This window comes from Hypanus sabinus, chromosome 24 (assembly GCF_030144855.1).
Source record: "Hypanus sabinus isolate sHypSab1 chromosome 24, sHypSab1.hap1, whole genome shotgun sequence".
Lineage (NCBI taxonomy): Eukaryota > Metazoa > Chordata > Chondrichthyes > Myliobatiformes > Dasyatidae > Hypanus > Hypanus sabinus.
Window position 1 is genome coordinate 14,950,826 of NC_082729.1, and position 25,153 is coordinate 14,975,978.

Genomic DNA, 25,153 nt, shown 5'->3' on the forward strand with positions numbered 1-25,153 from the left:
GGATAAGACACAGGAGCAAAGCTCGGCCATTCAGCCCATTGAGTCTGTTCTGCCATTCCATCATTTCTGAACACAAAGCGCACTGCAGATGCTGTGGTCAAATCAAGACGTACAAAAAAAGCTGGTTGAACTCAGCAGGTCAGGCAGCATCCATTGAAAGGAGCAGTCAACGTTTCGGGTCAAGAGCCTTTGTCAGGACTGAAGGAGGAGGGGGCAGGGACCCTATTCTTCTGCCTTCTCTATGTAACCTCTGATGCCCTTACGAATCAATAACCTATAAATATGCCCAAGTACTTGGCCTTCACATCTGCCTGTGGCAATGAATTCCATAGATTCACCATCCTCTGGCTAAAGAAATTCCTTGCTCTTAAGTGAGATGTCTTCTTGAACGGGTTCCATGGTATTTCTTTGTTTCGTGGCCGCCTGCAGGAGGACGAATCTCAAGAGTTGTATTCTGTACACAAACTTTGATAATAAATTCACTTTGAATCTTTAAAGGGACATCCTTCTATTCTTAGGCTGCACCCTCTGGTCTTACACTACCCCAGCGTAGGAAACATCTACCTAGAGTAGATCTTTCATTCCCACTCATGAGGTATCTCTGGTTTAGTATCTCAGTGCCTCTCTGACGTTGCAGATCTTCAGTGCACCTGAGACGTTCCAGACCAGATCCACAAGTTCTGCGCTGGGGTTTGTGCTCCCAGTTTTCTGGCCCCGGGGCCCCAGCACAGCTCCTACAACATGAGAAGCCCCTGCCGCTAGACACCAAGAAACAGCACCTGGCCGAAGATTTGCAGCGTGTCGCTCCCCGAAATGCCTACAACGTGCTGGCTGGCCTTGGCCCAGGTTAGTGCAGGAGCATGTAGAATGGGCTAGGGCACCCTCTCAAAGCCAGGCCAAAGCTAACCCGTGTCACTCCCCCAGCAACAATCCAACGACCGGTTTTACAACAGATGCGCTCCAACACCCGATCCGGATTGGTTATAACTCCTAGGAAGAAATCTGTTATTGGTCACTTTGGTCAGTATAAATGCCACAAGATTATTTTTACAGGAACACTATACAGCATTGTACTTTCCTCCAGAGGGTGCCGTGGGAAATTTTAGCAACGTCTTCAGAAAAGGGGGAGGAATGAAGTTAACTGGTACCTTTACCATGCTTCTGGAAATAAAATAAGAAGGGTTTGCTTAACAGAATGTCACTCCTGCACCAAGACACCCTGCGCGCACACACACACACACACACACATTCCACATTGACAGAGTTATTCCTTTTCATAGACACTGCTTGACCTCTCGAGTTCCTCCAGCATTTCGTGTGCGTTAATTCTTCCCCCACACAGCGGGCTGAAAATATTCATTCAAACAATATGCTGGCTGGCATCCCAGAATTACCGAGCCCTCGGTGATAACTCTAGCACCTCAGACTCGGCTCTGTGCTTTCAAATGACTGGCCTGCATCAGCAGCAGCCATTCACACAAAGCACTTTTTATCCCGAGTACCTTTGCTTGATTCAATACAGAGGCTTTATCAATAACTAGACAGTGAGAGAGAAGAACCCAGCGCAATCTACAATACCTCTTAAAGTGGGCCCCTGGGTCAGTGCAGTGGGACCCATCATTGATTAACCAATTTACTAGTAATGGAGCAGGCCATTCCCATACCAGAGGAGCTTTGGAATAAGTTAATGGACTTCCTGTGCATCACAGATTTTTTTTTTTGCTTTGGTCGGTTACTACAGATATGATGAAAACGTTTTGATCCCTTTACAAAGTGGAAGGAGGGGGGAGGCCGAAATGCAGACACCACATAAAGCGCACACATGTTCATAAACTGTAGGTTGCCGAAGTCAACTGGGAGTACAGCGAGTCTGGACCGGTGCCAGCTCGATTGTGGCTGAACTTCCTCAGACATGAATCAGTCAGCGATGAAAGAGAGAGACCGGAGTTATGATCCCAAATTAACTTCTACACACACACACACACACACAACCAAGATATCTGCGCCTTACATCACAAGTCCCGAGAATAATGGCGTCACTCACTCAACTGGGAATTGGTTGGACTTTAATTAAGAAACTTGCAATGGACTATTTAGTCTCAACAAGAGACAGCAATTTGAATCGAATGTGTTGATTTCCAATCAAGTGAAGATTTCTCTGCCCCACAGGAATCTGAGATTCAAGCACTGATTATCCCAGATTATCTATTTGTTTCAAAATAGTGTTTAACGTTCTCCGGCTTTGCTGGTGAGATGGGCGGGTCTTCTTGCTTTGAAATTTTTTATATAAAAAAAAGAAACTTCGCATTTGTTAATCGTGACCTTGGAAAAATATTTCACGCCCGATGAAGTCCCAAACTTTGAAGCGCCTGCCCCGCAGTAAGCTCCCACAACATGAGAAGAGGGCGGCGCGGCACGGGGTGGGGGGTCTTCTGCAGATCGGTCCTAATTCAGCGAGCAGACACGGCCACGGTGTATCACTGGATCTGTGTGACCCCTGCGGACTCTAAGTTATCAGGCAAGATCCGAGGATCGCACCTCCAGAGGTGCGAATCCACAACCTCCAACCCTCAAGAGAAACCACAGCACCACGAGCGTGACCCAAAATTCACCATAAATTTGATGTCCAACATTTTTTTGAACCCACCGCACATTATTTTTATTACAGATCGGCACCACGTACATCTTCAGCTAGACAACCCGAGGGTCAACATCCACAAAGCCTGCAGGCTATGAGGTCACCTGCGACAAAAATCAGTTCATCAGCAGCAAACGAAATAACATTCACTTCAGCCAGAGCGGAGGGACCCCGCGTCCTTTGATTTTCGCACCCCTGAACTCTGAGCACGGCTGAAATAACCAGCATCCAATGGTGCCCGTGATAAAGGTGAGTGGATGGAGAGGCCCGTGATAAAGGTGGGAGGGTGAGTCGATTGAGGGGTGGGTTGAACCAGGAATGGAAGATGGGAAAGCAAGCAGATCAGCCCGGGATTTGGGGATGGAAAGGGCCGGGCGAGATGCTGCGGGGTCTGGGAGGGAAGAAGAGGGTTGACAGAGAGCCTGGCGGGGGGGGAAGAGGAGCGAGGAAGAGGAAAGAATGGGACCGGGAAGAGTGGACAAGAAAGGACGGGAGGGGCAGGTGACGTAACTGCCTGGAGATGGAATCAACCCCTCCAAAAAAAATAATTCCTCTCTAAAGTACTCCACGTTGGAAAAAAATAATTCCCAAACGCTCCCCACCGGCACCTGGAGAGCACCCTACCTGACGGCGCCAGTAGATCCCCCCCTGGGATTCTGTTCCAAGGCAAATTAAAATACAAATCAAAATGCTTCCAATAAGCCTCTGGTATCACGGACGCAACGCACTGTTAACAGTTTGCAAAATGAGTACCATCACACACACTTTCCTTAAAATATTTGATACGGCAATTCCTCATAAGCTGAGCAGCCGCCAGCGGCGAGTCTCAATTCCTCGTCCTCCCGCAGTAACATTTCGCTTTGCAACAATGCTGGTCTGACACTTACCGATACAATGTCGCACAGGCTGGGTATCAGCAGGCACAGCAGGAGCACCGAGAGCTTGGCCATGGTGGGGAAAGGGGGGTATGGAGCGCTGGGTCGGTATCCGAGCTGATGGCCTCTCCGGTAGCGGGCTGGAAAGAGTCCCTCACCTCTCCTGATCAGCTTCGGCGCTCCGCGGCCGGCAGCGCTCCGGGTTTGAGATTTCTCTCTCTCTCACTCTCTCACTCTCTCTCTCTCTCTCCCCCTCTCTCTCTCTCTCTCTCCCTCCCTCCCTCTCTCTCTCTCTCTCTCTATTTCTCTGTGCTGGGAAACTGTACCGATCCGCCCCTAGCTCACTCTCTAGATATAGAGACAGGGAGAGGGAGAGAGAGAGAGAGAGGGAGAGCGCCAAGAAATGAATTTAAACACAATCCAACCCGCCCCCTACAGGCACCGCACAAGCCGGGTTTGCAGCCCCGCTGTCAGCAGGAATGACCCGCATTCTTCTGCCCTCAGGAAGGGTCTCGACCCGAAAAGCCCCACCACCTCTGCGTTCATCCAACATTTTTTTTTTTGCCCCAGCATTTTTTTTATGGGTCCAGTTCGGATTTTCACCGGGGGCAGGTGACGGGGGGAATTGAAGTCCAGTTGCATTGTCATGTGCTGAGGTAGAGGTGCGATGAAAACTTGACTGCAGCCACATCGCAGAGGCTCTCAGATGCAGACAATCCGAGTCAGGTTTAATATCACCGGCACATGTCACGAAATTTTCTTGTCTTTCCCTTGGGCAGCAGTACAACGCCATATACCTAATAATAGGGAAAATGTGGATTACAGTAAGTAGCAAACACGAGGAAATCTGCAGATGCTGGAAATTCAAACAACAACACACACAAAATGCTGGTAGAACACAGCAGGCCAGGCAGCATCTATAGGGAGTAGACCTGACGAAGGTTTACAGTAGGTATGCGTGTATATTAAATAGTTAAATAAGTAGTGCATAAATAGAAATTAAAAAAGTAGTGAGGTAGTGTGTATGAGATCAATGGCCATTCAGAAATCTGATGGCAGAGGGGAAGAAGCTGTTCCTGAATCATTGAGTGTGAGCCTTCAGGCTCCTGTACCTCCTCTCTGATGGTAACAATGAGAACAGGGCCTGACCTGGGTGGTGCGGGTCCTTAGTGATGGGTGGCACCTTTCTGAGGTACCGTTCCTCGATGGTGGGGAGGCTAGTGCCCACACTGGTGCTGACTGAGTTTACAACTCTCTGCAGTCTCTTCCGGTCCTGAGCAGTAGCCCCCCAACACCCCCCCCCCATACCAGACAGTGATGCAGCCTGTCAGAATGCTCTCCGCCGCACAACTGTGGAAATTTGCAACAGTCTTAGGTGGCATTCCAAATCTCCTCCAACTCACAATGAAACAACGCCACTGTCTTACCTCCTTCATAACTGCATCGATACGTTGGGCCCAGGATAGATCCTCAGAGATGTCGACACCCAAGAACTTGAAGCTGCACACTCGCTCCACTCCCGATCCCTCTGGTGTGTTTTCCCTCGACCTACCCTTCCTGAAGTCCGCACAGAGTCAGAATCAGGTTTATTATCTCCGGCATGTATCGTGAAATTTGTTAACTTAGCAGCGGCAGGTCATTGCAATGCATAATATAAAAGAAAATAATAATAATAATTAATAAATGATTGAATAGATTAAAACGTGCAAAAAACAGAAATAATATATATTTAAAAAGTGAGGTAATGTTCATGGGTTCAATGTCTGTTTAAGAATCAGGTGGCAGAGGGGAAGAACGTAAATAATATATCAATTATACTATACTATATATAAATTATACTATAATATTAAATTCATAATAAACTATTATTGAATAAAATAGGTTGTAATCTTTCTACCTCAGGATTAACAAATATTGTCTGCAGGTCCAACCATTTTGCTTTTTTATCATCATTCCAACTAATCTTTAATTAAGGGGTGAAATTGTGCTTGGTGTTAACTCATATGCCTTGGAGAGCTTTATTTGTCACGTACATCGAAACAGAGAGTGGAGTGTTTTGAGAGGTTGGTGATGAAACGTGTCACTTCCTGCCTGAGAGGGGGCCGTGGATTCGCTTCAATTTGCCTACCAGAACAAGAGGGCCACAGCAGGAACCATGTCGTTGGCTCTTCCCTCAACCCTGGAACATGTGGACAGCAAAGGTGCAGACATCAGGATGCTCTTAATCAACTACAGCTCAGCATTTAATAACATTCCCTCAAAACTAATCAATAAGCTCCAGGACCTTGCCCTGAACACCCCCTTGTGCAATTAGATTCTGCATTTCCTCGCTCGTAGACCCCAGTCAGTTTGGATTGGCAAGACTATCTACTCCACAATCTCCATCAGCACAGGTACAACCCAGGGGTGGGGCTTACCCTCCCCTTCTTGCCCATTAAAAGCCTCGAATGTATTTGCCTCTACCACTACATCAGGCAGCGCATTCAAGCATCCACCTCTCTCTGAGTAGAAAAACTTACCCCTCACATCCCCCTTGAACCTGCCCCCTCTCACCTTCAATGCATGCCCTCTATTAGACATTTCAGCCCTGGGAAACAGATACTCCCCGTCCACTCTATCCATGCCTCTGATAATCTGATAAACCTCTGTCGGATCTCCCCTCAGCACTCCAGAGAAAGCAAACCAAGTTTGCCCAGCCTCATCACTCTGTGTGTGGAAATGCCCACAAAATCCATTTCAAATCTTCCTGCTCAAAGGCATCCTCAAAAAGGCAGCGTCCATTATTAAGGAACCCCATCACTGAGATCACACCTTGTTCTCACTGTTACCATCAGAAAGGAGGTACAGGAGCCTGAAGGCACACACTCAACGACTCTGGAACAGCTACTTCCCCTCTGCCATCCGATTTCTGAATCGGATTGAACCCATGAACCCATGAACACTACCTCATGGGTTCATTGAACCCATGAACACTACCTCACAACAACGCACACAAAATGCTGGTGGAGCGCAGCAGGCCAGGCAGCATCTACAGGGAGAAACACTGTCGATGTTTCGGGCCGAGACCCTTCGTCAACACTACCTCACTACTTTTTTATTATTTCTGTTTTTGCACTACCTATTTAATTTAACTAGGTAGGTAGGCCTCCGTTAGTCTCAATAGATCATGGATTTGCACCTTGGAAAGTTTTTCCAGGACGCAGGCCTGGGCAGGGTTGTATGTGAGACCGGCAGTTGCCCAAGCTGCAAGTCTCCCCTCTCCATGCCACTGATGTTGTCCAAGGGAAGGGCATTAGTAATTTAACTATTTAATATACATATATACTTACTGAAATTCATTTAAAATATAGCTGCTGCTAAGTTAACAAACTTCCCAACATATGCAGGTGATTTTAAACGTGATTCTAAAAGTGGTATCACTGGTATATAGGGTCATAAAGAGAGCATTTGGCACATTGGCGTTCATAAATCAATGTATTGAGTACAGGAGATGGGATGTTATGTTGAAGTTGTATGAGACAATGGTGAGGTCTAATTTGGAGTATTGTGCGGTTTTGGTCACCTACCGACAGGAAAGATGTAAATAAGATTGAAAGAGTACAGATCAAATTTAGAAGGATGTGGTTGAGTCTGGGGGTCCTGGGTTATAAGGAAAGATTGAATAGGTTAGGACTTTATTCCTTGGAATGTAGAAGATTGAGAGGAGGTTTGATAGAGGTAAAATTATGAGGGTTATAGATTGGGTGAATGCAAGCAGACTTTTTCCACTGAGGTTTGGTGGGACTTACAACTGGGGGGTCATGGTTTAAGGGTGATAGGTGAAAAGTTTAAGGGGAACACGAGGGGTAACTTGTTCACTCAGAGGCTGGTGAGAGTGTGGAATGAGCTGCCAGTAGAAGTGGTGCACGCGAGCTCGATTTGAACATCTAAGAGAAGTTTGGATAAGTGCATGGATGGCCAGGGGTATGGAGGGCTATGGTGCCGGTGCAGGTCGATGCAGGGACTAGGCAGTTTCAAGTGTTTCGGCATGGGTTAGATGGGCCGAAGGGCTTGTTTCTGCGCTGTACTTCTCTATGACTCCATGGCTCTACAGAAAGGTAGAAGATTAGAGGGGTATTTGTTAAGAAGAAGTAAGAATGTTAAAGGCAGCACATACGCACAATGCTGGAGGAACTCAGCAAGCCAGAACGTTAAAATCAAGGCAATACAACGACAGGCAAAGCAGTTGAGGTGATGCCTCAGGCAGGTGACTTTCGTCAGGAGAGACCCTCACTGCCCAGACATGCTCTCTTCTGCCATCAGGGAGGAGGGACAAAAGCCTGAAGACCCACACTCAGCATTTTAGGAACAACTTCTGTCCCATCCACTGATTTCTGAGCCCATGGACACCGTCACTCGCGAGACCATGGATCTGCGCCTCGAAAGACTTGAGAGTGTCGCCTCCAGGGCGCAGGCCTGGGCAGGGTTGTATGGGAGACCGGCAGTTTCCCAAGATGCAAGTCTCCCCTCTCCACGCCACCGATGTTGTCCAAGGGAAGGGCAAGGGCCGATACAGCTTGGCACCGGTGTCGTCGCAGGAGATGCCAGAGCGAGGTCAGACTCCCTTAGGGACTCCAGCTCCAGATTTGTCCCCAGGGTTTACTCCCGAAGCCTTTCCCACGAGTGGGTATGGCCACAAGGCAGCAGAGGTTTGAGATCAGAGTTTTCCCTCTCTTAGATGGACTGCCTTCCCAGGCTGACGAGCTCCATCTACTCGAAGCACTGGTTTTAAGGCGCTGGGGCCTGCCTTCGCCCCTTCTCCTGTCAGTAGAAACAGTTCCACTGGGCTTAGAGGCTAAGCCGCACAAGAAGACCAGGAGTTGGACTTGGTTGTCAGAGGCTATTCGAGTCCGATGCCGTGGGGAGCACTTTTAGGTAGTGGGAGCTTGTCCCCACTGCCACTCCTCGGCTTGACAATCTTGGAACCTTAGCGCTATTCTTCTGCTGCAAAATTTATACTTTTACATGGCATACAGTACCATGCAAAAGTCTTAGGCATATATATATATATCAAACTAGCGTGCCTAAGACTTTTGCACATACTGTATTTGTTACAGTGTACAGTGTAGAGCAAGTTTGTAAATCTGGCGAGACCAGGGGATGGTGAGGGTGGTGTGCCGCGGGAGGGGTGTGGGTCAGTTGGCAGGGAAGGGGTGCCGGGGACTGCGGGAGTGGGGGTCGGAGGGGTGTCACAGGTGCAGACACACCCCAGCCCCGAGACACCAAGGCCATTTGATTCCAAACAACTGGTTTATTGATCATTACAGGATGTCTCTCCAGTGCTCCCTGCTCCCTCCCCTTTCCCTTCCCCTTTTCCCAACCACGATTCCTCTCTCCCTTCCCCTTTTCCCAACCACTATTCCCTTCTCCCTTCCCCTTTTCCCAACCACGATTCCTCTCTCCCTTCCCCTTTTCCCAACCACGATTCCTCTCTCCCTTCCCCTTTTCCCAATCACTATTCCCTTCTCCCTTCCCCTTTTCCCAACCACGATTCCTCTCTCCCTTCCCCTTTTCCCAACCACGATTCCTCTCTCCCTTCCCCTTTTCCCAATCACTATTCCCTTCTCCCTTCCGCTTTTCCCAACCACGATTCCCTTCTCCCTTCCCCTTTTCCCAACCACGATTCCTCTCTCCCTTCCCCTTTTCCCAACCACGATTCCTCTCTCCCTTCCCCTTTTCCCAACCACGATTCCCTTCTCCCTTCCCCTTTTCCCAACCACGATTCCTCTCTCCCTTCCCCTTTTCCCAACCACGATTCCCTTCTCCCTTCCCCTTTTCCCAACCACGATTCCTCTCTCCCTTCCCCTTTTCCCAACCACGATTCCCTTCTCCCTTCCCCTTTTCCCAACCACGATTCCCTTCTCCCTTCCCCTTTTCCCAACCACGATTCTTCCCTCCCTTCCCCTTTTCCCAACCACTATTCCCTTCTCCATTCCCCTTTTCCCAACCATGATTCCCCTCTCCCTGCCCCCTTCCCACCCCCAGTCCACAACAGAGATCCATATCAGAATCAGGTTTATTATCACTCACACACGTCCTGAATTTTATTTTTGCGACAGCAGTACAGTGCAATACATTAAAATTACTACAGTACTGTGCAAAAGTCTTCGGCACCCCAACTATAGATACGAGCCAAAGAGTTTTCCACTGTACTCTATGGAAGTGGTAAATCTGATTCCGATTCTGAGATCACATGGGATCTACGGCCCAACCCCCTAGTTAACTGTATCTCTTAATGTCTCTGGTTAAGCAAAATCTGTCAGTCCTACACGTAAAATTAACTGGGCAACCACCTATGACAAACACAAGGCCATCTATGATTGTTTGCCTAAGAGAGTCACAATGGTTGATGACATAAAGGTTGGAGGTGTTGTGGATAGTGTGGAGGGCTGTCAGAGGTTACAGAGGGACATTGATAGGATGCAAAACTGGGCTGAGAAGTGGCAGATGGAGTTCAACCCAGATAAGTGTGAGGTGGTTCATTTTGGTAGATCAAATAGCATTAATATAGCATTAATGGTAAGACTCTTGGCAGTGTGGAGGATCAGAGGGATCTTGGGGTCTGAGTCCATAGGACACTCATAGCTGCTGTGCAGGATGACTGTGGTTAAGAAGGCATACAGTGCATTGGCATTCATCAACCATGGGATTGAGTTTAAGAGCCAAGAGGTAATGTGACAGCTTTATAGGACCCTGGTCAGACCACACTTGGAGTACTGTTCTCAGTTCTGGTCACTTTACTACAGGAAGGATGTGTCCCAGAGAACGATCTCCACCCTGTCCCAGAGTACGATCTCCACTCTGTCACAGAGAACAGTCTCCACCCTGTCCCAGAGAACAATCTCCACCGTGTCCCAGAGAACAATCTCCACCCTGTCCCAGAGAACAGTCTCCACCCTGTCCCAGAGAACAATCTCCACCATGTCCCAGAGAACAATCTCCACCGTGTCCCAGAGAACAATCTCCACCCTGTCCCAGAGAACAGTCTCCACCGTGTCCCAGAGAACAATCTCCACCCTGTCACAGAGAACAGTCTCCACCGTGTCCCAGAGAACGAACTCCACCCTGTCCCAGAGAACAATCTCCACCCTGTCCCAGGGAACGATCTCCACTCTGTCACAGAGAACAGTCTCCACCCTGTCCCAGAGAACGATCTCCACCCTGTCCCAGAGAACAGTCTCCACCGTGTCACAGAGAACGAACTCCACTCTGTCACAGAGAACAATCCCCACCCTGTCCCAGAGAACAGTCTCCACCGTGTCACAGAGAACGAACTCCACTCTGTCACAGAGAACAATCCCCACCGTGTCCCAGAGAACGATCTCCACTCTGTCACAGAGAACGATCCCCACCCTGTCCCAGAGAACGATCCCCACCCTCTCACAGAGAACAATCTCCACCCTGTCACAGAGAACGATCTCCACTCTGTCACAGAGAACAGTCTCCACCCTGTCCCAGAGAACAATCTCCACCCTGTCCCAGAGAACAGTCTCCACCCTGTTCCAGAGAACAGTGTCCACCCTGTTCCAGAGAACGATCTCCACCCTGTCCCAGAGAACGATCTCCACCCTGTCCCAGAGAACAGTCTCCACCCTGTCCCAGAGAACAATCTCCACCCTGTCCCAGGGAACGATCTCCACCCTGTCCCAGAGAACAATCTCCACCCTGTCCCAGAGAACAATCTCCACCCTGTCCCAGGGAACGATCTCCACCCTGTCCCAGAGAACAGTCTCCACCCTGTCCCAGAGAACGATCTCCACCCTGTCCCAGAGAACAATCTCCACCCTGTCCCAGGGAACGATCTCCACCCTGTCCCAGAGAACGATCTCCACCCTGTCCCAGAGAACAGTCTCCACCCTGTCCCAGAGAACAATCTCCACCCTGTCCCAGGGAACGATCTCCACCCTGTCCCAGAGAACGATCTCCACCCTGTCCCAGAGAACAGTCTCCACCGTGTCACAGAGAACGATCTCCACTCTGTCACAGAGAACAGTCTCCACCCTGTCCCAGAGAACGATCTCCACCCTGTCCCAGAGAACAATCTCCACCCTGTCCCAGGGAACGATCTCCACCCTGTCCCAGAGAACAGTCTCCACCCTGTCCCAGAGAACAATCTCCACCCTGTCCCAGGGAACGATCTCCACCCTGTCCCAGAGAACAATCTCCACCCTGTCCCAGGGAACGATCTCCACCCTGTCCCAGAGAACAGTCTCCACCCTGTCCCAGAGAACAGTCTCCACCGTGTCCCAGAGAACGATCTCCACCCTGTCCCAGAGAACAGTCTCCACCGTGTCACAGAGAACGATCTCCACTCTGTCACAGAGAACAATCTCCACCCTGTCACAGAGAACAGTCTCCACTCTGTCACAGAGAACGATCTCCACCCTGTCCCAGAGAACGATCTCCACCCTGTCCCAGAGAACAGTCTCCACCGTGTCCCAGAGAACAGTCTCCACCCTGTCCCAGAGAACGATCTCCACCCTGTCCCAGAGAATGATCCCCACCTTGTCCCAGAGAACAATCTCCACCGTGTCCCAGAGAACAATCTCCACCCTGTCCCAGAGAACAATCTCCACTCTGTCACAGAGAACGATCCCCACCCTGTCCCAGAGAACGATCCCCACCCTGTCACAGAGAACAATCTCCACCCTGTCCCAGAGAACAATCTCCACCCTGTCCCAGAGAACAATCTCCACTCTGTCACAGAGAACGATCTCCACTCTGTCACAGAGAACGATCTCCACTCTGTCACAGAGAACGATCTCCACTCTGTCACAGAGAACAGTCTCCACCCTGTCACAGAGAACAGTCTCCACCCTGTCACAGAGAACAATCTCCACCCTGTCACAGAGAACGATCTCCACCCTGTCCCAGAGAACGATCTCCACCGTGTCCCAGAGAACAATCTCCACCGTGTCCCAGAGAACAATCTCCACCCTGTCCCAGAGAACAGTCTCCACCGTGTCCCAGAGAACAATCTCCACCGTGTCCCAGAGAACAATCTCCACCCTGTCACAGAGAACGATCTCCACCCTGTCCCAGAGAACGATCTCCACTCTGTCCCAAAGAACAATCTCCACCCTGTCCCAGAGAACGATCTCCACCCTGTCCCAGAGAACAATCTCCACCCTGTCCCAGAGAATGATCCCCACCCTGACCCAGAGAACAGTCTCCACCCTGTCCCAGAGAACAATCTCCACCTTGTCCCAGAGAACAATCTCCACCCTGTCACAAAGAACAATCTCCACCCTGTCCCAGAGAACAATCTCCACCCTGTCCCAGAGAACCATCTCCACCCTGTCCCAGAGAACGAACTCCACCCTGTCCCAGAGAACGAACTCCACCCTGTCCCAGAGAACAGTCTCCACCCTGTCCCAGAGAACAATCTCCACCATGTCCCAGAGAACGAGCAGCAGCTGAGAAAGCTGACAGAGTCACCCAAAGATCTGACCACTCACCACAGCCAACACTGCACCAGAATGGCTGGATCTCGGACTGTGTCCTACAGGCACACGAGCACCCACCTCTTAGGAGAACATCATACTCGACTCGCGTGATCACATCGCGAAGGTGCTTTAATTGTTGGTCCTTTTGTTAACTGTTATAAAACAAGCAAGGCTGTTCACCCAACATCTACCAGTAGTTCCATGCAAGGATATGTGGAAGAACGCACTGCAAGAAATAGCTAGGTCACAGGAGATGTGTCAAAGCAGAGAGGGGCGAACTTCAAAGAGATCAAGGCTGCCAATAAACGGGGTAATTAACTGCGGAACACAAGCTAACAATGTAATTGAGATGCCGGAACAGTGGGGGTGGCGGGACCTATTCATTTGTTGCACAGACCCAATCAAGTTTCAAAAGCTGCCCCGAAGCACTTGACAGACAGGTGTGGAGTGAAAGGAGGAAGTGATGGGGAGGTACTCACAGCACCTTAGCATAGAGAAAGAGGCCCCTCATCAGTCCACTGTACCCCTGTGAGAGAATGAGCCAATTACCTTTCCTGGCCGGCTGAGTTCCTCCAGCATTTTGTGTGTGTTGCTTGGATTTCCAGCATCTGCAGATTTTCTCTTGTTTTCTCCTTGTCCCTCGCTCGTTTGCTGTAGAATACAGATGTCGACCTTCTCAGGAATCCATTTAGCTCGGTCAAGTTGGTGCACCTTTTCCTCCTGGACACCTAACCTCAAGGAAAGGCATCAACAAGGTTAACAGAGCCCAGAGAAAAATCTACAAAGATGTTGAGGGCCCGAGAGGGGACATAGCCTCCCGAGTCGGGGGGGGGGGGGGTTCTATTTAGGACGGAGATGAGGAGGAACTGCTTTTCCCAGAGAGTGGTGAATCTGTGGAATTCTCTGCCCAATGAGGCAGTTGAGGCTACCTCAGTAAATACATTTAAGACGAGGTTAGGTAGATTTTTGCATAGTAGGGTTATGGGGAAAAGGCAGGTAGGTGGAGATGAGTCCATGGTCAGATCAGCCATGATCTCGTTGAATGACGGAGCAGGCTCGATGGGCCAGATGGCCGACTCCTGCTCCTGTTTCCTATGTTCTTATGAATTATAGGGAAAGGTTATCTAAGTTAGGGCTTTAATCCCTGGAGTGTAGGAGAAAGAAAAGAGATTAGATAGAGCTGTATAAAATTTTGAGGGGTATAGATAGGGCAAAATGCAAGCAGGCTTTTTCCACTGAGTCTGAGTGAGACGAGAGCCAGAAGTCGTAGGTCAAGGGTGAAAGGTGAAATATTTAAGGGGAACCTGAGGGAGATCTCCTTCACAAGTGTGGAATGAGCTGCTCAGGGAAGTGGTGGACATGGGTCTGATCACGATATTTAAGCCAAGTTCGGATAGCTACCTGGATGAGAGGCATATGGAGGGCTATGGCCCAGGGGCAGGTCAATGGGACTAGGCAGAATTACATAGATGGCATAGACTAGATGGGCTGAATGGCCTGTTTCTGTGCTCTATGATTCTATGGCAATCCCTAGGGATTGAGGAAAACTGCAGTCCTAGGGTTCTGTGGTGGCTGGTGAGAACCTGCTCTACAGCTTGCATGCCCATGACCAAATACAAAGCCAGCTCAATGTTAAAGGTCGCCCCTGGCACCCCTGTATTCAGCCGGATCAATGACAATGGTGAGGCAGAGAGCAGGGGTCTCTCAGACTTCCAACTGTGCGATAGAAAGTATCCAGATGGATTGCTTCTCATCCCAGTATGGGAACGGCTCTGCTCTGGACTGACAGACCCTGCAGAGAGTCGTGGGCACTTCCTGTTCCAACTTCACATTGCGTTGCATCAAGAAGGCTAGCTGTGTTGTAAAGAATGCCTTTCGCTCATCTTCCTTTTAGAAGATACAGGAGACTGGAAGTCCAAATAACCAGACTCAAGAACAATGTCGATCAGCTTTTCACTACGTGTTATAACAGACTGGATCAATCATAGCGTGTTTATTTTACGTGCAGCAAGGGAAGACTAGCACTGCCCAAGAGCTGCTGATAGCTTCAAAAACAGAAATTGTCACTCCTTTATACACAAGTTCAAAGACATTATATATTCTGTTCAACCACTTAATCATTCTTCTAATAACCATATCCATTTGTCTGTCCACAGTTTGTCAAAGTTCCATCGGCATAATGTTGCACAAACACTATTAGCAAAGCACTCTGGTGCAATACAGGTTCCATTTTGTTACAGATAAAAATGGTGTTTTGTTACTACGAGTACTTTTCCACAAAAGTGTCTTCCTGACTGCTATCAGACTTCTAAGCCAATCACCTCTCTCACATCCCCTTCCTGGGGGCGTTGCCATGTTCTTAAACCCTTAATTCTACCAATCTGCTGTGGCTATTTCAGCGTTTTATTTTGAATTGTTCTGGTTTGCATTGCTGTACTTTGCGTTGTACCTTCCATTGTTTTGTGCATGCTTGTTGGTGTATGCTGTCTATTCTGTGAACTTCACGTGGGCAAGGAATTAATTTTTCCCCTAATGTTTATGACAATGGTTTAACCAACAATGTAGGATACACACACAGGTGGGGCAGGAGGGGATTGACAGAGTGGGTAATTTATGAGTTGGCGCTTTCCTTGGGCTTCCACATGTTCCCAGTGAAGAAGCTGGAGGCCAGGACTCGTGGAGATGTTCAGATGTTAAGATATCAAGGAAGTTTTGGGAACACCTTTGAATTATTGGCACGGTAGCATAGTGGTTAGCACAAAGCTTTACAGTACCAGCTTTACAGTACAGTACCAGTTCAATTCCTGCCGCTGCCTGTCAGGGATTCCTACATTCTCCCAATGACTGTGTGGGTTTCCCCCCACAGTCCAAAGACGTAGGTTAATAGGTCATTGTAAATTGTCCCGTAATTAGGCTCGGATTAAATCAGAGGATTGCTGGGCGGTCCAGCTCGAAGTGCCGAAAGGGCCCATTCTGCACTGTACTTCAATAAATAAAAAATTATTCCCTTTATTCACCTGGTCCTGTGATGGATCTCAGGGTAGAGTGTGCGGCATTGGGGATGTAGAACTGTTATTTTTTCTCTTGCAGTTCAACTTTCCTATTTTTGTTTGTATTTTTGCCTTATCATCTATATACAAGTAATTGTTCAGTGAATTTTCCAGCAATTACAGTATAGGTGCTTCTGAATTTTTCTAGAAAGTTCTTAGTTTTCTGTAGTGGTTTAAACCTGGCTATTTTATAGATTAATTATTATCGCAGAGATTTTCGTTATCTCTGGTCTGAGTATGAAATAACCACAACTGCACTTTCCTTTATCTTTCCTTGCTCCCTCTCCCTCTCTATTCGCCCTAAGTTTCTGTAAAGTGCAATGAAACAACTAATTTTTGCCCCCTGTTACGCCGCTGGCGTTTAGGGCAGCAAAGAAGGTCCTCCATCTCTGGCGGTGTTCAGGGCTTCCTTCATCGTGTAATAGCTTCCTCCCGGTTTTCGCTACAGTCAGTCATGCAAGTCCTGGGTGCAGACTCAGGAATACCGTCACACTCAGATGTAGAAGGATTCGTCATTGCTGTTTCTGTAACAATTTTGTTTGACCAGTCAGGGTTGTTAGCCCTGAGCTGAACCTCCCCCCCCCCACCACCCCACACCGAACCTGGAGGACCGGTGGACCACTCTTAGTCCGGCCTCTACCTGTTTGGCTTGAGTGGCCCTACCAAGAGCCAAACTCCAGCCAACGTAGCTCTCCGGGTCATTGAGGCACGCAAGCCCCCAAACCCAACGACGAGTCTGTGGTCCTCTTGGAGGAAAATGACCATCAACAACAAGGGTTTGCCTCATTCTTGTCTTCTGAAGATCCATCAGGATCAGGATCCAACAAATGAAGGTTTCAGAAGATCTTCTTTTGGCCGTGCAAACAATGTGGCCTGCCCATCAAAGCTGTCTGTGTTATAAGGGGACTCCCAGCTCTAAGAGTAGTCTAGACTGAAGCTGGCTCGCTCATTCTACCTGTGGACACGTTTATGAAAATAGCGCCAAAGCCTCTCCAGTGTTTTGAGGTACCCATCTGAGTCGAAGTCAAGGGGCTGAACTCCGAATCATCGCCAGCCCATTCCACTGGGAAGCGGGGACGTGTCCCTGCGCTCAGCTATCTGCAGCTCCTGCCAATCTGCATCCGGTTGGGAAGGTCCACCACAAGAGGAGGCCCTTTCATTTGGAGGCGTCCCTCGAGGAAGGAAGACGCCGATGATCAAATCCACATCATCTCCAACGCTTCACCACGTCTTGTGGATGTCTGAGGAAGAGTGAATGTTTGTCATCACACTCTTGAACGGACTTGTCAGGTGCTAAAAGGTGAACTCTTGGCCACCCATGGTCACGGCCCTACACTTCATTGGTCTTCCTGCACTGCACTTCCTCTGAAGCTGTAGAACTGTATTTGGATTGCTTTCTCTGGAGCAATGGAGCCTGAGGGGAGATTTGGTAGAAGTTTATAAGATTTCATTTCTTTTTACTGCCCATTACACTTTCAGAGTTTGGAGCCACAATGAGGCTCCTCTAAGGATTCTTCGTTGCCATTTATTTCACCAGTCAGGGTGAGCTGAACCCCCGAACCTGGGGGACCGGTGGACCACTCTTAGTCTGGCCTCTACCCTTTGACCTGTTTGGCATGGGTGACCCCACCAAGGGCCAAAGTGTAAAGCCCTGACTCCAGCCAACATAACTCGCCAGGTCGTTGAGGCACACAAGCCTCCAAACCCAACGACAAGGTTGTAGAAGTTCATAAGATCATTAGAGGGCTAAATAGTGTGCACAGCCAGCAGCTTTTTCCCAGGGATGAAACACTTAATGCAGGGGGGAGGGTGGGTAGGTTCAAAGGAGATGTGCGGGGCAAATTTTTTAATACTACAAGTGGTGGGTGCTCAGCATGTACTGGGGTGCAGGTAGATAGTTCAAGAGGCTGTTGCATCTGCAGGAAATGGAAAGAAATGGACATCGATAGTTTCAAAAGAATGGGTTTTATGGCCTAGTAAGCCTAGTGATTTCTAAGGTAGGGACATGCTCGGCACAACTTTGTGGGCTGAAGGGCCCGTATTGTGCTGCAGGTTTTCTATGTTTCTACGTTGGTTATTAATTTAATTATTGTGGCATAACATAGTGGGCCGAGGGGCCTGCTTCTGTCCCGCACTCTTCTACGGTCTATAGTCTGCATTCCGTTCTCTTTTTAACTACCTCAGAGTCTGTGGTAGGAGTGGATAACCTACCTCAGTGTCTGTGGTAGGAGTGGATAACCTACCTCAGTGTCTGTGGTAGGAGTGGATAACCTACCTCAGTGTCTGTGGTAGGAGTGGATAACCTACCTCAGTGTCTGTGGTAGGAGTGGATAACCTACCTCAGTGTCTGTGGTAGGGGTGGATAACCTACCTCAGTGTCAGTGGTAGGAGTGGATAACCTACCTCAGTGTCTGTGGTAGGAGTGGATAACCTACCTCAGTGTCTGTGGCAGGGGTGGATAACCTACCTCAGTGTCTGTGGCAGGGGTGGATAACCTACCTCAGTGTCTGTGGTAGGGGTGGATAACCTACCTCAGTGTCTGTGGTAGGAGTGGATAACCTACCTCAGAGTCTGTGGTAGGAGTGGATAACCTACCACAGTGTCTGTGGTAGGGGTGGATAACCTACCTCAGTGTCTGTGGTAGGGGTGGATAACCTACCTCAGTGTCTGTGGTAGGAGTGGATAACCTACCTCAGTGTCTGTGGTAGGGGTGGATAACCTACCTCAGTGTCTGTGGTAGGAGTGGATAACCTACCTCAGTGTCTGTGGTAGGGGTGGATAACCTACCTCAGTGTCTGTGGTAGGAGTGGATAACCTACCTCAGTGTCTGTGGTAGGAGTGGATAACCTACCTCAGTGTCTGTGGTAGGGGTGGATAACCTACCTCAGTGTCTGTGGTAGGGGTGGATAACCTACCTCAGTGTCTGTGGTAGGAGTGGATAACCTACCTCAGTGTCTGTGGCAGGGGTGGATAACCTACCTCAGTGTCTGTGGTAGGAGTGGATAACCTACCTCAGTGTCTGTGGTAGGAGTGGATAACCTACCTCAGTGTCTGTGGTAGGGGTGGATAACCTACCTCAGTGTCTGTGGTAGGGGTGGATAACCTACCTCAGTGTCTGTGGTAGGAGTGGATAACCTACCTCAGTGTCTGTGGTAGGGGTGGATAACCTACCTCAGTGTCTGTGGTAGGGGTGGATAACCTACCTCAGTGTCTGTGGTAGGAGTGGATAACCTACCTCAGTGTCTGTGGTAGGGGTGGATAACCTACCTCAGTGTCTGTGGTAGGAGTGGATAACCTACCTCAGTGTCTGTGGTAGGGGTGGATAACCTACCTCAGTGTCTGTGGTAGGAGTGGATAACCTACCTCAGTGTCTGGGGTAGGAGTGGATAACCTACCTCAGAGTCTGTGGTAGGAGTGGATAACCTACCTCAGTGTCTGTGGTAGGGGTGGATAACCTACCTCAGTGTCTGTGGTAGGAGTGGATAACCTACCTCAGTATCTGTGGTAGGGGTGGATAACCTACCTCAGTGTCTGTGGTAGGAGTGGATAACCTACCTCAGTGTCTGTGGTAGGAGTGGATAACCTACCTCAGTGTCTGGGGTAGGAGTGGATAACCTACCTCAGAGTCTGTGGTAGGAGTGGATAACCTACCTCAGTGTCTGTGGTAGGAGTGGATAACCTACCTCAGTGTCTGTGGTAGGAGTGGATAACCTACCTCAGTGTCTGTGGTAGGGGTGGATAACCTACCTCAGTGTCTGTGGTAGGGGTGGATAACCTACCTCAGTGTCTGTGGTAGGAGTGGATAACCTACCTCAGTGTCTGGGGTAGGAGTGGATAACCTACCTCAGTGTCTGTGGTAGGGGTGGATAACCTACCTCAGTGTCTGTGGTAGGAGTGGATAAGCTGTGTGAATGGCATGTAGAGAAAAAGAGTTCCTTCGTTTGTTATGCTCTGTGTCGTATGACGTGGGCGATCACAGTCTTTCCATGACCATGATTGTTCTGGGCAAATTTTTCTGCAGAAGTGGTTTCCCATTGCCTTCTTCTGGGCAGTGACTACAAGACTCATTAACAACACTCCTCAGAGATTGTCTGCCTGGCGTCAGTGGTCACATAACCAGGACTCGAGACTTGCACCGGCTGCTCACACAACCAGCCACCACTCGCTCCCAGGGCTTCACATGACCCTGATCGGGGGGGCTAAGCAGGTGTTATACCTTGGTCAAGGGTGACCAAGGGTGAGCAAGGCTGGCGGAGGGAAGGAGCGCCTTACACCTTCTTTGGTAGAGACATATCTCTACCCTGCCACGCAATACATGTGACAAGTCTGAAAATAACAAACATCACGATTTTAAAGCACCACAAGTCTGGGGTCCTTCGTGACAACATGGTCAATTGGCTTACCCTTACCCCTCCCTGTATGTTTATGATACAAGCTTCCTTACACTATGCATATTCCATAAACATGACTCACCCTGTCAGTGAAATGACCCCACAACCAATGGATTCATTTTCAAGGACTCTTCACCTCATTTTCTCAATACTTATTGCTTATTTATTTATTATTGTTAGTTCTTTCTTTTTTTATTTGCACAGTTTATTGTTTTCTGCTCTCTGGTTGAACGCCCTAGTTGCCCGGTCTTTCATTAATTCTGTTATGGTTATTATTCTGTAGATTTATTGAGCCTGCCCACAAGGAAATGAATCTCAGGGTTGTCTATGTACTTTGATAATAAATTTACCTTGAACTTTGAAGTGGGCTGAGGGGTTCCCACAGGGGTTTCAGTGAGCGAGGGCCATCGATCGAGGTCGTGCCACACAAAGTTTCTGTGGTAGCTGCGTGAGCTTTAGTGCGACCTGGAGTAAGAGGAGAACCTATAAAAGCCGTATCATCATTAATTGTCAATAATGGCTGTGAGGAGTTTGCATGTTTTCCCTCTGACCGCGTGGGTTTCCTCCGGGTGCTCCGGTTTCCTCCCACAGCCCAAAGACGCACCGGTCGGTAGGTTCGTTGGTCGTTGTGAATTGTTCTGTGATTAGTCGAGGATTAAATCGGGGGAATGCTGGCTGACTCGACTCAAAGGTCAGTATCTATTCAGCTCTGTATTTCAAGAAATAGATGATTAATACAGGGTAATTTCAGTGCCAGAAACAGAGCGCGAATGTGGAGGGAAGGAAAGAGCTTAGAGCATAGAACAGTACAGCACGGGAACAGTCCATTCAGCCCACAATGTTGTGCCAAACCGGCTGGAAAGCAAATTAAAAAACACCCAAACACAAATCGCTCCTATCTGCAATGTCCGTATCCCTCCATCTTCCTTACATTCACGCCTCTATCCAAAACGTCTCTAAAGGCCTCTAATGTATTAGCCTGTACTGTGTTGGTGCGTGGCCAAGTGGTTAAGGCGTTCGTCTAGTGATCTGAAGGTCACTGGTTCGAGCCTCAGCTGAGGCAGTGTGTTGTGTCCTTGAGCAAGGCACTTAACAACACATTGCTCTGCGACAACACCGGTGCCAAGCTGCTTGGGTCCTAATACCCTTCCCTTGGACAACATCGGTGGCGTGGAGAGGGGAAGGCTTGCAGCTTGGGCAGCTGCTAGTCTCCCATACAACCCTGCCCAGGCCTGCGCCCTGGAAACCTTCCAAGGTGCAAATCCATGGTCTACCAAGAGTAATGGAGGGTAACACTACACTTCATACCAGCCAGAGCATCCCAGGCACCTACCACTCTCTGAGCCCACTCACCCCTCACATCCCCCTTGAACCTACCCCCTCTCACCCCACTCTATCTATGCCTCTCATAATCTTGTAAACCTCGATCAGATCTCCAGGATGTAGAATCCTTGTGGGTAGAACTAAGAAAGGGTAAGTGTACAAAGACCCTGATGGGGGTTATATACACCCCCCCACGAACAGTAGCAAGGATGTGGGTTACAAATTACCAGGGATTTAGAAAATACGTGTCTAACGGGTAATGTTCTGATAGCCATTGGGGGATTTCAATATGCGGGGAGATTGGGAAAGGTAGGTTAGTGTTGGCGCCTAAGGGGGGGAGTTCGTAGAATGCCAACAAAGTGGCTTTATAGAGCATGGTTAAGCCCACTAGGGGATCGGCTATTCTGGATTGAGTGTTGGGCAATGAACTGCAACTGATTAGGGAGTTTAAGGTAAAGGAACCCTTCGGGGCCAGTGATCATACTGTGATAGAATTCACCCTCCAGCTTAAGGAGAAGCTAAAGTCAGATGTATAACAGTGGACTGAAGTTTATCCAGCCTCCCGTGATAGCACTCGCCCTCTAAACCGGGCAGCGTCCTAGTGGATCCTCTTCGGCACCCTCTCCAAAGCCTCGAAATCTATCCTAAGGAAAGACTGATCAGTGATGGCAGAGAGTCAGACCCCCTCAACGTCCAGCGGCGGAAAGGGCCTAGTCAGGGACGCTCTCCAACACAAGGCCCCAGCACCGAGTACGGAAATCTCGCCGGGCTGGTGATCCGGCAAGTTTCGGTGGGGCCAAGCTGGTACTTGACGTCCGCTGGGAAGGGCCAGTGGCTCAGGGAGCCTTCCGTTCTCCGGCTGCTCAGGACAAGCTGTGACAAGGGCCTCCTAGCAAGTCCACAGTCTCCTCCCCCACCACAGGCCGCCATCCAAGCAAGGTTTTGGAGCAATCCAGCGACGAGGAGCCCTGCCAGTTGACTTAAATACCCTGCTCGGGGAACTGCCCCTCAGAGCTGACCACTGCCTGATGGACCTGTGGCCAAAGGTGTTACCCTAGATCAGGGGTCAATGGACCTATTGCTGAACGGTTTTGGTCCATGGCATGAGAAAAGGTTGGGACCCCCTGCCCTAGAAGGACTTTCTCCGAAGGACAGGAATTGCAGCAATGTCCACTAGTTACCTACAGGAGGCGCTCTTCAAAAGGCATCATCTGACACCAAAGATCCCCACTATCCGGACCAGGCCACCTTCTCACAGCTATGGGGTGTGGTGAACTACATAGACCTGTCTGGACACGCCCTCCCCCCACTGACTGCTCATGTGGCTCCTCCCACAGACTATGGCTCCTCCTACAGACCATGGCTCCTCCTACTGGCTGCTCATGTGGCTCCTCCCACTGACTATGGCTCCTCCCACTGACCATGGCTCCTTCTATTGACTGTGGCTCCTCCCACTGACTATGGCTCCTCCCACTGACCATGGCTCCTCCTATTGACTGTGGCTCCTCCCACTGACTGTGGCTCCTCCCACGGACCCCGGTATAAAGGCGATTGGAGACACAGCCCCGGCCTCAGTCTCCAGGATGTAGTGTGGTGGTCACTTGCTGCTTGTTCTTCCTTCCAGCCAGTAAAAGCCTACATCTCGCCTCACGTCTCGGAGGGTTATTGATGGTGCGTCATGGGGCAGGAGGAGGAGAATCCTGCAATCCCACACGACCAGGTTGAAGAGCAGAATCAGAATCTGCTTCGACACCATCGGCGTACGTCGCGAGATTCGTTAACCTTGCGACTGCAGAGCAACGCCATACAGAGTCACAGAAAGACCCTGAACTACACTGAGTATGTATATTTATTAAAAGGTTAAATTGAGATAAGTAGCATAAAAACAGAAATTAACAACAACGTGGTGAGGTGGTGCTCGCGGGTTCAGTGTCCCGTCAGAAATCGGGGAAGAAGCTGTTCCTGAATCACTGAGTGTGTGTCTTCAGGCTCCCGTACCTCCTCCCTGATGGCGGAGGGGAAGAAGCTGTTCCTGAATCGCTGAGTGTGTGTCTTCAGGCTCCTGTACCTCCTCCCTGATGGCGGAGGGGAAGAAGCTGTTCCTGAATCACTGAGTGTGTGTCTTCGGACTCCTGTACCTCCTCCCTGATGGCAGAGGGGAAGAAGCTGTTCCTGAATCGCTGAGTGTGTGTCTTCAGGCTTCTGTACCTCCTCCCTGATGGCAGAGGGGAAGAAGCTGTTCCTGAATCACTGAGTGTGTGTCTTCAGGCTCCTGTACCTCCTCCCTGATGGCAGAGGGGAAGAAGCTGTTCCTGAATCGCTGAGTGTGTGTCTTCAGGCTCCTGTACCTCCTCCCTGATGGCAGAGGGGAAGAAGCTGTTCCTGAATCGCTGAGTGTGTGTCTTCAGGCTTCTGTACCTCCTCCCTGATGGCAGAGGGGAAGAAGCTGTTCCTGAATCGCTGAGTGTGTGTCTTCAGGCTTCTGTACCTCCTCCCTGATGGCAGAGGGGAAGAAGCTGTTCCTGAATCGCTGAGTGTGTGTCTTCAGACTCCTGTACCTCCTCCCTGATGGTAGCAATGAGAAGAGGGCATGTCCTGGGTGGGGGGGTCCGTAATGATGGATGCCGCCTTTCTGAGGCATCGCTCCTTGAAGATGTCCTGGGTACTACGGAGGCCGGTGCCCATGATGGAGTCTGTAGCTCTCTTCCACCCTGTACAGTAGCCCCAGCCCCCATACCAGATGGTGATGCAGCCAGTCAGAAAGCTCTCCGGGGTACGTCTGTAGAGATTTGCGCATGTTTTAGGTGACAAACCAAATCTCGTCAAACTCCTAATGAAACATAGCCACTGTCTTGCCTTCTCTATAGCTGCATCGATATGTTGGGACCAGGTTAGATCCTCAGAGATATTCTCCTGCTTGTGTTCAACCATCCTGTTCTTGAATAAACTGGTAAAGTGAGGATCACTGCAGTTTATCAATACTGATTACTTCACGCTAAAATTAATGTGCCTCTTTTTTTTGTTTTAATCATGTTCTCTTGTTTTAAAAGTCTATGTCTATAATTTATTTATGTTTTTCCTGTGAATGTTGCTACAAGCAAGTTTTCCATCGCTCCTGTACCTTCCTGTACCTGTGCGGATGACAAGCTTCGGAATCAGAATCAGGTTTATTATCACCGGCATGTGACCTGAAATTTGTTAACTTAGCAGCAGCAGTTCAATGCCACATATAGAAATAAATATAGAAAAAAAAATGCTGAATTATACTGTGTGTGTGTGTGTGTAAATTAAATAAGTACTGCAAAAACAGAAATTTTTTTTAAAAAATGTGAGGTAACATTCATGGGTTCAATGTCCATTTAGGAATTGGATGGCAGAGGGGAAGAAGCTG

The 25,153-nt window shown here is 49.2% G+C and overlaps 1 protein-coding gene and 1 long non-coding RNA gene across 2 annotated transcripts in view; one reads left to right on the forward strand and one right to left on the reverse strand.

Moving 5' to 3' along the window:
* The window catches only part of LOC132380492 (syndecan-3-like), a 287,981-nt gene extending 284,167 nt beyond the window's left edge, over positions 1–3,814 (reverse strand). The window contains exon 1 of the mRNA XM_059949350.1: positions 3,526–3,814. Coding sequence (XP_059805333.1) covers positions 3,526–3,588 — 63 coding nt within the window. The 5' untranslated portion in view covers positions 3,589–3,814. The remainder of the gene's footprint in view (positions 1–3,525) is intronic.
* Positions 1,133–25,153, forward strand: LOC132380494 (uncharacterized). Its single transcript, XR_009507792.1, has 3 exons — positions 1,133–2,887; positions 23,387–23,601; positions 25,126–25,153. It is a non-coding gene; the product is annotated as an uncharacterized LOC132380494 (long non-coding RNA).